Source organism: Mus caroli, unplaced genomic scaffold, assembly GCF_978045245.1.
Source record: "Mus caroli unplaced genomic scaffold, Mus_caroli_1 scaffold_7, whole genome shotgun sequence".
NCBI classification, from domain to species: domain Eukaryota; kingdom Metazoa; phylum Chordata; class Mammalia; order Rodentia; family Muridae; genus Mus; species Mus caroli.
In genome coordinates this window covers 59098455-59113162 of record NW_028227262.1, presented here as the reverse complement: position 1 = coordinate 59113162, position 14708 = coordinate 59098455, and the positions used below count along the sequence as shown (strand labels likewise).

The following is a 14708-nucleotide window of genomic DNA, read 5'->3' as shown; positions in this document are numbered from 1 at the left end:
TACTCAAAGTGAAAACAGAACACACAACAGATCTTCTCTAATCTTTCTCTTTCCTCCAATCAGTTTCCAGTTGTTTCCTTAGATTATATGTAGGTGATAGCACTGAAATAACTAGACTCTTAGTGTGGTTAGGTGCATGCAGGTAACATTTCCTCACCTCGAATGACAGATAACAGTTTTACTATGTGAAGTGTGTCTCTGGGTATGTTCAGCATTCTAAAGTGTGTTTCTCTTCGAGAGTATTTAGCTGTTTGTAGTGTGTGGCTGAGTTTGTGTTCCCTGACATTTCTTGTCTCCATGAGCACATGAACTAAATTACACACACATACACACTGTTAAAACTTTAAAATAAACACTTCTTATGATCTTAAAAGCTAACCCAGGTCAAATGAGAGACATCTCAGAGATTTCCTTTGAAATTCCAATGAAAAAAAAATAAAACTGATATGATATCTGAGAAGGCATGTGCTTTATTTTCTTTTATATGCATGTCATCCACAAGTAAAGTAAACAGATCTAACAGGAAAAAAAGAAAATTTCATATATCAATTAAAGTCACAGAATGTTTCCAATATGTCACGATCCATAGCACTACTGCCAAAATGCTGTATTATATTATGAAACCATTCCCTTCACTGAAAAATCAAATATTTACTATTCTGACAAAAATTGACTCCCAAAACTTAATTATATGTTTTCAGTACAAATAAACACAAAAGGGCTGACTGTGGCATAGCTATGGGACACAATAATATGTAAAAAGTAGAATACTGAGCAATCCTTGAACTTCAGCCTTGATTGGACAAAAACTCTTTAAAAATGTAGAGAACCACAAAGAGGCTCATGATCAGCAGGATGGTCCAGGTGGCCCTTTGCACTGGGGATGCTTTTGAAGAAAGGCTGGTGCTGTGAAGATGCTGGGCCTGCTTCTTGTGTCTCCATAGGTGAGTCACCATGTACCCACTGGACAGGGCCATGAGACTGATAAGAAAGTTTTCCCTGATGGCCATAAGAGTGGAAAATCTGCTTTCTCTGAAGTAACTCATGGGTAGAAGTGAGCAGGACTGAGTAACATACATAAAATCCTCTGAGATCAAGTTGGGGGTAGCAATAATTGATACTAATAGGTGACTGGTAAAAGACATATAGAGGACATAGAAGAAAAGAAAGGCACCTGAGATGTGATGGGGAGATTTATGTTTAAACTTTGTTAAACAGGAGCTTCTAGAACTAAGGGTGATAGTTCAAAGGACATTCAGCAGACAGGTAGCAGAAAGGGCGAGGCCTCTCAGAAGCCTGTGCAAATAGATAAGGGATTGGCATGTGGTAGAATTCCATCTCCCCCAAGGCCCAAGGCATAAACATGTCCACAGCTATGAGTCCCATAGTTATAAGTAGCATTAGTTTGGTCAGGAAGAGAAAAGCAATGTAGAGATTAATGGGTTTAGGCTTGTTCTCACCAAGGAGCTTGCAGAGTCAGGCAAAAAAGAGGATAGTGTTAGCTGAGATCCCAACACTCACTTCAGAGAACAATATGACTTTCATGTTAATGTCAGTGTGGAGTAAGTTTGCTTTACTCATTGTATGTGGGTAGGAAGCAAATAACAAAAATCTGAGGAGAAAAGAGAAAACTCTTTCTTACAAAACATGGCCTTGTTCACAAATGCCAACCAACACCGAGATGGCAAGAAGGTCTCGACTCATCCTGATTCCAACTCACCAAATTCAGCTCCAGGTCACACTACTTGAAAGCCATCTCCACTGTTCCCATTGCCCCAATGCTTCCCAATCAGTGCTGAATTCTTTGTACCAATTTAGGGCTACCTCCAAATATAAACTTTCTTGTATACTGAACATTTCCATGAGATCTAAGAATCATTTCCCTTCATGGTTCTTGGATTTGATTTGTTCTGGGCAAAGACTGCATCTCACTTGTTAAAAGGACACAAAAGAACTTTACATATCTGGTGAATTGGAATGGAGAAAGTTTCACAAATCTTGAAATGTACCCTCCTAAAGGACTGTGTGCCCAAAAGTTCCAGAGCACAGGGTCATTTTATTTCACTGTCTGCTTTATTCTGCTCCTTTATCACCAATCCAAGTATTCATTCTCTCTCTCTCTCTCTCTCTCTCTCTCTCTCTCTCTCTCTCTCTCTCTCTCTCTCTCTCTCTCTCTCTCTCTCTCTCTCTCTCTCTGTGTCTGTGTGTGTGTATGTGTGTGTGTGTTTCCCTCCCCTATACCCCCCTTTTGCTCTTCCCTCTTCTCATTTCTCTCTTTCTACTTCTGTCTCTTTTACAAGACAAAGTATCTCTGTGTATCCCTGGCTGTCCTAGAACTCGCTCTGTAGACCAGGCTAGACTCAGACATAGAGATCTTCCAGCTTCTACCTTTAAAGTTGTTGGATTAAAGACATGTGCCAACACTGCCAAGCCAGGCAAATATTCTTAATAAATATCCAGAACAAATGATTACCAATTTGGACTCTGAATCAAATTCTACCCACTGCCATTTCCTCAGAGTGTGATCTTAAGTACTCAGAGCTCCAGCCACCTCCTCTAGAACATACAAATAGTCAGTCCTGTACCTGTGTCAGAGGATGCTAGGTCTGAAAAAACATACTGTACACACAGCAAACATGGAACTGTTTCTGGCTCAGAATCAACTCTATAGACATGTTTGGTGAAGATTTTTCATGCAGTGCCTTGTCATGTGGCCTGGGAGAGACAATTTCCAGTAATGACTTATCAGCTCTTTCCCTGCCTGAAACAGAAAAGATAGAAATGACCAAAACTGTAGAATGCTAAAGCCAGGTTCCCTTTCTAAACAGCATAAAACCCTGATCTTTCTCTGAATTCTAAATGAGTGTGCATCCCAACTATGACTTTAATCTTCTGCCATGATGCCTCTGAGAAAAGACCCTGAGAATCAATTATCAGTGTGTATATAGTCTTCTCTCTTTTGACATATAGAATTAGGGTGGTGAATAAAACTACAGTTAGACTCAGGGCCATCCCATTCTAAGATCATTATTAAATGAAAAGTATCACCCAGTCTAGATGCATAGGCTCCTTCTTGGTACAGGAGGCTTCTCCAAACATCAGAGAAGCCAGCCCAAAGGACATGAGAAATTCAGGTGGTATTTTATGTAGAACACATCATTTCATTTAATGAGCATTTAGTATGTATGAGGCCTACACTGTTGTAAAAAATTCACAGATACATGTACAGAATTATCAACTGGAAATCAATGATATGAAGTTAATTAATTTCAGAGTTTTTCAAACCATACTGTAAAGGAATGTAGTATATTAAGAAGAAGCTCAAGCATTTTAAATGTTCTAAATATTTATTCTTATATAAAGAAAACTTCTCTACAACAGAGGAAGACCATTGCAGAAAACTACATCCAATCAATAAGTAGAGATGTAGACCCCAGTCTCAGTGTATCTATCTACCAAAGAACTCCTGCAGCCAAGACCCAGAGAACACTGCAGAGACTGGTAGAAAGATTCAAGGGCTAGGTGATCAGGGAGTTTGCTGTGAGAGATTGTGTCTCTTGGTCCTGTTAAGGAGATGTGGCTGCCTAAACATGAGCTAAGCAAGGACAACAATTAGACATGACAAGGTACAGGAAAGCCCACAACTCAGCCTACAGAAAGAACTACAGACAACTAAGGAAAGCTAAGAACAGGAGGAATCATTATCTCCAGTGAGAGCATACCAATTGGGTGTCCAAAATTAAAATCAGCATGGAAAACACACATACAAGTAAAATTACACAGATTGTGCATGTTGAAGTTATACATTTAAGGGTATGTATTATATAATAAAAGGAGACCATGAAAGCAAAGGACAGCAGGGTAGGTTACATGGAAGTGTGTTGAGACAGATAAGTGAATGGATAAGTCACATAATTATAGTATAATCTTTAAAAAATGAAGGAAATGTGATATGAAGCAATAGGGGAAATTTTATAATTCATCAACATTGAGCAAGAATTTACACTTCAGGGATGAGATGGATAGTTTTTGAAAACATTCAATAATTTGGCTTTGTAAAATTGATTGGGGAGAGAGAATGGAAGGCATAGAGGGCAGAAAAGGAGAACAAAATGCACTGGAGAAAGGAAATGTCCAGAAGAATCCTGAGCATTCCTTGATAGAGCAACTGTAAAGGCTTTGAAAGGTAGTACTGGCTCTACTTCATGAAAATTGGATCTGTTTAGAATGTAGTTACATTGGGCAGTATTTCTTATCTAACAATTCTACTTGGACAACTACTTGGAAGACATTGGGGGAGAAGCAACCAGCGCCTCAGACAAGGAAAACCATAAGTAAGTTGATTCCAACACTGTGCTCAGAGAAGAAATTAATAAAAGGGACTGTGTGTGTGAGATAGGGGAACCATGAAGATTCTTGGGCTAAGAAGTGGCTGAAACCCTTTATTGTCCTCCAGATTCACCCTTGCAGCTAGAAAGTTGGCAGTATTTCAAAACACATCTTCAGAATCTCCAGAGAAGACAATTTGCTCATATGGTGGAGGGAGAGGAAGACCCAGAGGATCCTTGTCACAGACCTGACAAGAGTTTTGTCACAAATGACTGCTAGCAGTACAGAGACCCAAGCGTTCTGCAGGAAAATCTTTTCCTGACACACCCTGTGATGTGATGGATTCCATGATAGAACAAGGGATTACAGGCCTCCTTGCCTAACAGCTTTGATGGACTCTTTGTAACAAAACCAAGATAGATTTCAGTTTATCTATTTCTATCACTGTTAGAAGATACAGTATGGAGAATTATAAGAGCTAGTAAGAGAGACCAGACATAGAGAGAGCAACAAAATTCAAGTATTTTCATTATTTAAATGCTTTGCAATTGTTTCTCTCAAGAAACAAGAGTCATCAATTACTGTTCTTAGGACCTGGGGAAACCAACAACAACTTCACCATAGACTTGATATTTTATAATTGTCAACTATGTTCCTTAGTTTAGATATCCCATGGGGGAAGAGCCCAGGCTGAGGATAACCTCTGAGATCTAGTTGTTCTACCTGAACTGGGAATGAGATGCAGTAAACTGTAAGGATGTCCACTGTGCAGCTTTGAACCTGCAGCTTCATTTCCTTGTAAATCTTCTGTCTTAGCAAGGGTTTTCTTTTTTAAAATTTTTTCTTCTTTTTTTTCTTTTTTACATTTTGTTTCAAAGGTAAGCAGAATACTATCTTCCAGGAAGTTAGGAGGAGGGTCTCAAAGCTCAATCCCACAGTGAACCACTTCTTCAAAAAAGGCCACACCCACACCAGCAAGGCCACACATCCTAATAGTGCCAATCTCTTGACCAAGCTTATTCAAACTACCACATTCCACTCCTAGACTCCAATAGGCCTATTCATACACATGAGTCTATAGGAGACATACCTAGCCATAGCACAAAAATATACATTTTGTCAAATTTCCAAAGCCCCCATAGCCTATGGAAGTCTCAACAATGTAAAAAGTTTAACGTACGAAGTCTCTTCTGAGATTCATCCAACCACTTAATTATAATCTCCAAAGCAAGATAGGAAACCATCTGGGCAAAATCCAAACAGCATTTCCATGTCTGATACCAAAGTGGTTTTCAGATCTCCAAATCCTTTTTCATCTTTATTGATTGCAACAAAAATTATCTCTCCTAGGCAGGTTCCACTCTCTTTTAGCAGTTTCCTCAGCAGATATCCCACAGCCTTGGCAGCTCAAACATCTTCGGGTCTCCAAGGCAACTTTATCATTACAGATTTCTGTCCCAGTGTCTCTGGGATCCACACCTGAACTTTTCCAAAGGCCATGGGTCACATATTAATATTCTTCTCTGAAACCACTAGATCCAAACAATTCAAATAATTCAAATCACCCTCGGCAACAAAGTCATCAATAGTCCTATTAGGATAACCCATTAAGACCCACTTAAAGCATCACACTACATTCTAAATCCAAAGTCTCAAGATTCACATTCTTCCAAGAAAAAGCATGGTCAGGAATATCACAGCAATGCCCATGCCCTGGTACCAACTTCTGTCTTAGTAAGGGTTTTACTTATATGAACAGACACCATGATCAAGCCAACTCTTATAGGGACAATATTTAACGGGGGATGGTTTAAAGGTTCAGAATTTCAGTCCATTATCATCAAGTCAAGAGCATGGCAATGATCCACGCAGGCATGGTGTAGGAGGGGCTGAAAAAATTTCATCTCTTTCCAAAGGCAAGCAGGAAAAGACTGGCTCCCAGGAAGCTTGGACAAGGATCTTAAAGCCCATGCCCACAGTGACACACTTATGCCATAAAGGCCAAACTGATTACAACAAGGCCACACTTTGTAATAGTGCCACTCCTTGGGACAAGCATATTCAAAGCACCATAGCTTCAAATCTCTGAATTATTCAAACCAAAGTAGTCAAGTCTAAAACAATTCTAGACAGGCATAATCTGAACACATCATATCAAGCTGTAGGTTTGAGGTTTTTAGTAACATGAGAAGATATGTAGGAAATAATAAGCTAGGAAATTCATTGTGTGACTTAAGTGCTGAAACAGACAGTCATTTACTTTAGAAATATTAATGCAAACCAAAATTCTGTGGATATTCCAGAAGTGTGCAACACTGATGAATTTTAGGAGTTACAGAAAATGAATATTTTAAGAAGAAAACACGTTCTTTACCCATGCAGATCACAATCCCCTGTGCTGAAGAGACATCAGAGCTCAGTGTCTCCATTGCAGATGCTGAAAACCTCCTTTTATACTGAGTACACATCCTTCCTCAGTCTGCCTCAGGCCAGACTACCTTCTGATTCTGCAGTTGGGTTCAGGACACTTACCCAGATGGATTTGGCAGGGGAGGACTTTGTGCCTGAGGAGGTTCTGCACAGAATTAAGGGAGTCTTTAATGCATGTGAGCAATTTGTAATTTTAGTGTCTTTAAAATATGACAAGATGTCTCTGTGGAGCATGGAGACCTGGCATCCCAGTAGAGCATCTTTCCTGACTTTGATTTTACTCTAATGTAAGATCTTACACATGTGATGTAATAACAGCAATCTGGGAGGATTAGGAACAAAGTTTATCTGAGTTATCTTACAATACCTGCGGGAGGGATCAAAAAGTTGCACCAATTACATAACACTAACTTTGCTCATTTTGAAACTCAGGTATAATCAGTCCCAAAAAATTTCATACTTTGTGATGTGTCTGCTCTGGGGTGAGATACCCCAGGGCCTCCCATAACTTCCCCTCTGCTCTGAGTCTCCTGACCTCCAATGTTAGCAGGCAGCCTTGGCTGGATCAGTCCTCAAGTGGATCATCTGGATTCTATGTAGTATTAGTCCTGTGTGCCGTAATTACCATATGTTCAGATTTAAGATTTGAGCTTTGAGAGGCATTTACAAGTAAATTTAAAGAGAAATGATAAAAGAGAAATGATAGGAAAGTGTTGAGGGAGATTGGCATAGCTGGAATCCTTTGGTGAGGCAGTCATAGGTACTTGAAACCCGCATAGACCAGATTAAACCTAAAATCCTACTAACACTTTCTGTCCACTCTCTGCTTTATGTTTGGGTTCAAGATGAGACTTCTCAGTTTCTTATTCCACCTCTCATGCCTGCTGCTTGCTGGCATGTTTTCCCACCAAGACTGGTCCAACCATAAACTGGAACATTTCTAAGAGGTTAAGAGAGATATATCTCATAAATGTTATTGTAGGGAACAAGCCAAGTTCCAAATGAGTGTGTGTAATTTGACCTTGGCACAGCTCTGTCAATGACCACATCATTTCCATGTTAAGGGCAAAACCTTCCCTGGAAAAATCTCCGTGTCATGGAAAAGCCTCTCTCTAGTCCAAATACGAATGCTCTCAGTGTGTGCAAAGAATGCCCAACCATAGCTTCCCTCACTCTAGATGTTTGATTCAGTTCAGAGACAGTTACTACTCAGAGCAGCTAAACTTGCCTCCCTGCTCAACTGTATGCCATAACTTGCTTCCTTGTTTATCTTTATACAATGATGCCACTTCCTTTTCAACTGAATATAATATATTCACTGAGGTGTGCATAGGCTTCTCCATCACAGATCCCAAGCAAATCTCAGATTTTTGTATGTGTTTGTATTCCCTTTCTTTCTTTCTTTCTTTCTTTCTTTCTTTCTTTCTTTCTTTCTTTCTTTCTTTCTTTCTTTCTTTCTTTCTTTCTTTCTTTCTTTCCTTCTTTCTTTCTTTCTTTCTTTTTTCTTTTTTCTTTCTTTCTTTTTTTTTTTTTTTTTGTTTAGTTTGGTTTGGTTTGGTTTGGTTTTTTTTTTTATTCACAAATTTTTTTTAATTAGGTATTTTCCGCATTTACATTTGCAATGCTATCCAAAAAGTCCCCAATACACTCCCCCCCACCACTCCCCTACCCACCCACTCCCACTTTTTGGCCCTGGCGTTCTCCTATACTGGGGCATATAAAGTTTGCAAGTCCAATGGGCCTCTCTTTCCAGTGATGGCCGACTAGGCCATCTTTTGATACATATGCAGTTAGAGTCAAGAGCTCTGTGGTACTGGTTAGTTCATAATGTTGTTCCACCTATAGGGTTGCAGATCACTTTAGCTCCTTGGGTACTTTCTCTATCTCCTCCATTGGGGGCCCTGTGATCCATCCAATAGCTGACTGTGAGCATCCACTTCTGTGTTTGATAGGCCCCGGCATTGTCTCACAAGAGACAGCTATATCTGGGTCCTTTCAGCAAAATCTTGCTAGTGTATGCAATGGTGTCAGCATTTGGAAGCTGATTATGGGATGGATCCCTGGATATGGCAGTCTTTACATGGTCCATTCTTTCGTCACAGCTCCAAACTTTATCACTGTAACTCTTTCCATGGATGTTTTGTTCCCAAGTCTAAGAAGGGGCAGAGTGTCCACACTTTGGTCTTCATTCTTCTTGAGTTTCATGCGTTTAACAAATTGTATTTTATATCTTGGGTATCCTAAGTTTTTGGGCTAATATCCACTTAGCAGTGAGTACATATTGTGTGAATTCCTTTGTGATTGTGTTACCTCACTCAGGATGATGCCCTCCAGGTCCATCCATTTGCCTAGGAATTTCATAAATTCATTCCTTTTAATAGCTGAGTAGTACTCCATTGTGTAAATGTACCATATTTTCTGTATCCATTCCTCTGTTGAGGGGCATCTGGGTCCTTTCCAGCTTCTAGCTATTATAAATACGGCTGCTATGAATATAGTGGAGCATGTGTCCTTCTTGCCGGTTGGAACATCTTCTGAATATATGCCCAGGAGAGGTATTGCTGGATCCTCTGGTAGAATTATGTCCAATTTTCTGAGAAACCGCCAAACTGATTTCCAGAGTCGTTGTACAAGCTTACAATCCCACCAACAATGAAGGAGTGTTCCTCTTTCTCCACATCCTCGCCAGCATCTGCTGTCACCTGAATTTTTGATCTTAGCCATTCTGACTGGTGTGAGGTGGAATCTCAGGGTTCTTTTGACTTGCATTTCCCTGATGATTAAGGATGTTGAACATTTTTTTCAGGTGTTTCTCTGCCATTCGGTATTCCTCAGGTGAGAATTCTTTGTTCAGTTCTGAGCCCCATTTTTAAATGGGGTTATTTGATTTTCTGGAGTCTACCTTCTTGAGGTCTTTATATATATATTGGATATTAGTCCCCTATCTGATTTAGGAGAGGTAAAGATCCTTTCCCAATCTGTTGGTGGTCTTTTTGTCTTATTGATGGTGTCTTTTGCCTTGCAGAAGCTTTGCAACTTTATGAGGTCCCATTTATCAATTCTAGATCTTACAGCAGAAGCCTTTGCTGTTCTATTCAGGAATTTTTCCCCTGTAGCCATATCTTCGAGGCTTTTCCATATTTTCTCCTCTATAAGTTTCAGTGTCTCTGGTTTTATGTGGAGTTCCTTAATCGACTTAGATTGGTCCTTAGTACAAGGAGATAGGAATGGATCAATTCACATTCTTCTACATGATAACTGCCAGTTGTGCTAGCACCATTTGTTGAAAAGGTTGTCTTTTTTCCACTGGATGGTTTTTGCTCCCTTGTCAAAGATCAAGTGACCATAGGTGTGTGTGTTCATCTCAGGGTCTTCAATTCTGTTCCATTGGTCTACATGTCTGTCGTTATACCAGTACCATGCAGTTTTAATCACAATTGCTCTGTAGTACAGCTTTAGGTCAGACATGGTGATTCTACCAGAGGTTCTTTTCTCTTTGATAAGAGATTTTGCTATCCTAGGCTTTTTGTTGTTCCAGATGAATTTGCAGATTGCCCCTTCTAATTCCTTGAAGAATTGAGTTGGAATTTTGATGGGGATTGAATTGAATCTATAGATTGCTTTTGGCAAGATAGCCATTTTTACAATGTTGATCCTGCCAATCCATGAGCATGGGAGATCTTTCCATCTTCTGAGATCTTTAATTTCTTTCTTCACAGACTTGAAATTCTTGTCATACAGATCTTTCACTTCCTTAGTTAGAGTCACGCCAAGGTATTTTATATTGTTTGTGACTATTGAGAAGTGTGTTGTTTCCCTAATTTCTTTCTCAGCCTGTTTATCCTTTGTGTACAGAAAGGCCATTGACTTGCTTGAGTTAATTTTATATCCAGCTACTTCACCGAAGCTGTTTATCAGGTTTAGGAGTTCTCTGGTGGAATTTTTAGGGTCACTTATATATACTATCATATCATCTGCAAAAAGTGATATTTTGACTTCTTCTTTTCCAATTTGTATCCCCTTGATCTCCTTTTGTTGTCGAATTGCTCTGGGTAGGACTTCAAGTACAATGTTGAATAGGTAGGGAGAGAGTGGACAGCCTTGTCTAGTCCCTGATTTTAGTGGGATTTCTTCCAGCTTCTCACCATTTACTTTGATGTTGGCTACTGGTTTGCTGATTCCTTTCCTTTCTTAATTTGTTCCCTGCCTCTAGTATGCTGAGATGAAAATTGTGGAAGGAAGTAGCTCAAGGTGAGGCACAATATCACCAGAGGCTTTGCTGCACAACCACATCAATGTATGTGCTATCACATGAAGAGAGGAAAGCAAGGACATGAAATAAGAGAAAGGCAGATAGCTCTCCCGCTATATAAGAGATGCTTAGGCTCCATCTAATAAGTAGTAGTATAGATCACTGAATATCAATATGTATTAGGGTCCCTCCCCCACAGTCATCTGTTTGTACAATCCAGAATTGATGCTAAGTTACCAACCATTGAAATTTCTACTACCAAACAAAGAAGAAAACAGAGACTATACCAGGGAGAGTTTTGTTCAAGTCAAGGACTGTGAAAATAGGATTAAAAACTCCTGTCTCAAAGAGCATTGCTCCTGGGTGGGGCCACCCACCCACCTCAAAATAATAACCTAGAATTTCTCCTACCAAAAAGAAATGCAGGGAAACAGAGTGGAACGGAGTCTAAAGTTAAGGCCATCCAGAGACTGCCCAACCTAGGGAGCCATCCCATATCCATATTCCAAACCAGACACTATTGCTGGTGCCAAGAAGTGCTTGCTTACAGGAGCCTGGACTAGCCATCCTTGAGAGGCTCTGCCAGAACCTGACCAATACAGATGCAAATGCAAGCCACCAACCATTGGACTGAGCATGGGGCCCCCAATAGAGGCATTAAGGCAAGTACTGAAGGAGCTGAAGGGGTTTGCAACCCCATAAGAAGAACAATATCAACCAACACCCCCCCACACAAAAGCTCTCTGTAACTAAACCACCAACCACAGAATATTCATGGAAGTACCCAGGTTTCCAGCTGGATATGTAGCAGAGGATTACCTTATCTGGAATCAATGGAAGGAGAGACACTTGGTCCAGTGCAGTATCTATGAGCCAGTGTAGGGGAATGCTGGATCACTGAGGTGAGAATGGGTGGGTGGGTGGAGGAGCACCCTCATAGAGGAAGAAGTTAGGAGAGGGAAATAGGGCATTTGTGGGGGACATTGGGAAGGTGGACAACATTTGAAATATAAGTAAATAAAATAATCAATATAAAGAAATTATACTGTAATTAATCCTAACACAATCACATATATATGTATATATATATATATATATATATATATATATATATATATATATATATGTTTGTATGTGTGTGTGTGTATGTAAAGCCAAACAACACACTCTTTGGCTTTTTTTCCTGGACATTGATTTCCTCCATGGTGGAATCTAGACATTGCTCACTTTGCCATTGAGAATTCCTCATGCTCTTCTGTAATAAAGTCTTGCTGTCATCTACACTAAGCTCTGTGGGAAGTCATTCAACTGAAATCATTAGATTAAGGGAGTCCATGGAAAATGAGTGAGATCCTGGGTACACATCCTCCACAGTACTCTAACCCTGGTCCCAGAGAAGAAACAGCAAAGGTAAACAAAGGTGTGCATCTGACCCTCACATGTAGACTACCACCTGGTTTTCAGTTTTCAAATTGTGCCCTAAAAGTTGCTGCTAGGATACAGTTTTGTATTATAATGCAATTTGTTTGTTTGTTTTGTGGGGCAATGGGCTATGCACAGACAGTCTAGTCTTCAGTCGAGCTGAGGTGTGGGTTTTGTAGACCTGAGGTTTCTGAAGTGACCCTGACACTAGCATAGCCTACACCTGCTCTGCAGAGCTGACAGGAAGATCTATGTTTGTTCACAAAGATCTAGTTCCTTTTCCTTTTTTTCCCCTTTTCTCTTTTCTTTCCTTTTCATTCATCTCTTTTTTCCACTTTCTTGTTTCCTTTCCTCTTTTATTTACTCTTCTATTTTCTTTTCTATTCTGATTAGCTCAGTGTAGTTATACAAAAATGTACATTTCCAGAAACATTAGAGAAATCATTTTAGAATTCTTGTACCTCTTAGTCAGCTAGTACCAACAAGAACATGATGTCAGCTACTACTTTAAACTCTACAGGTGTTTTCTTAATATGAAATGAAGTACATAAAACATTCACCTGCTACTCAGTGCACACAGATCACAAATATGACATCAAGAGTGTGAGCTCTTGCTCATATTTGTCCCATAAAGAAACTCCTGTTTTCCTTGGTCATTGGGAAACAGAAGTACATCTTTCTCCCCCTACTGTGTTCTGCATCTTGTAACGGGTATTAGGAAAACAAAGCCATATGTTTTTATAAAGAACATCACGATTCTGCACAGGCCCCAGACATCCGGCCACTTTTCTGGCCAGAGGATAGGGGTCCATCCTGTGCGGGAGCGCTTTGCCTGAGCATTGGCAGCAGACATCTTGGTTCCAGGACACCGCCAAGTGTATTCTGCACAGGTGAAAGTATGGAATACAGAAGCTAAAAGCTTCTGGGACAGACGGGAGCCACAGAGCTTCTAAGGCAGCCCCCTTTTCAGGCCCCAGGCAGCTGGCCAATTTCCCGGCCAGAGGATAGGGGCTCACCCAGCCCAGGACTGCTTGGCCTGAGCATCGGCTACAGAAATCTTAGTTCCAGGACTCCTCCGAGAGTATTCTGCACAGGTGAGAGTGTAGAATGCAGGAGCTAACAGCTTCTGGGACAGGCCAAAGCAACGCAGCTTCGGGAGAGGTCCTGTTTTGGGCCTTTCGTCTTAGGCCAGGATGGAGGTCCTAAGGCCAGATATCTGTGCACCTTTCCTGTAAGAGGAGAGCTTGCCTGCAGAGAGTGCTCTGACCACTGAAACTCAGAGGAGAGAACTAGTCTCCCAGGTCTGCTGATAGAGGCTAACAGAATCACCTGAGGAAGAAGCTCTAACCAGAGACAACTATAACAACTAGCTCCAGAGATTACCAGATGGCGAAAGACAAATGTAAGAATCCTACTAAGAAAAATCAAGACCACTCACCATCATCAGAACGCAGCACACCCAACCCACCTAGTCCAGGGCACCCCAACACAACCGAAAAGCTAGACCCAGATTTGAAAGCATATCTCATGATGATGGAGGAGGACATCAAGAAGGACTTTAATAACTCACTTAAAGAAATACAGAACACTGCTAAAGAGTTACAAGTCCTTAAAGAAAAACAGGAAAACACAACCAAACAGGTAGAAGTCCTTAAAGAAAAACAGGAAAACACATCCAAACAGGTGATGGAAATGAACAAAACCATACTACACCTAAACAGGGAAGTAGACACAATAAAGAAAACCCAAAGTGAGGCAACACTGGAGACAGAAACCCTAGGAAAGAAATCTGGAACCATAAATACGAGCATCAGCAACAGAATAGAAGAGATGGAAGAGAGAATCTCAGGTTCAGAAGATTCCATAGAGAACATCGGCACAACAATAAAAAAAAAAATACAAAACTCAAAGGAATCCCAACTCAAAACATCCAGGAAATACAGGACACAATGATAAGACCAAACCTAAGGATAATAGGAGTTGATGAGAATGAAGATTTTCAACTTAAAGGACCAGCAAGTATCTTCAACAAAATTATAGAAGAAAATTTCCCAAACCTAAAGAAAGACATGCCCATGATCATACAAGAAGCCTACAGAACTCCAAATAGACTGGACCAGAAAAAAAATTCCTCCCAAAACATAATAATCAGAACAACAAATGCACTAAATAAAGATAAAATATTAAAAGCAGTAAGGGAGAAAGGTCAAGTAACATATAAAGGCAGGCCTATCAGAATTACACCAGATTTTTCACCAGAGACTATGAAAGCCAG

At 40.2% G+C, this 14708-nt stretch overlaps 1 protein-coding gene across 1 annotated transcript; it reads right to left on the bottom strand.

The window, feature by feature from the left end:
- Positions 1-736: 736 nt before the first annotated feature.
- LOC110287777 (vomeronasal type-1 receptor 49) lies at positions 737-1581 on the bottom strand. Its single transcript, XM_021154313.2, is given in 4 exon segments — positions 737-775; positions 778-812; positions 815-1355; positions 1357-1581. Coding segments are annotated over 4 exon segments (840 nt in total).
- Between the last annotated feature and the right edge of the window lie 13127 nt (positions 1582-14708).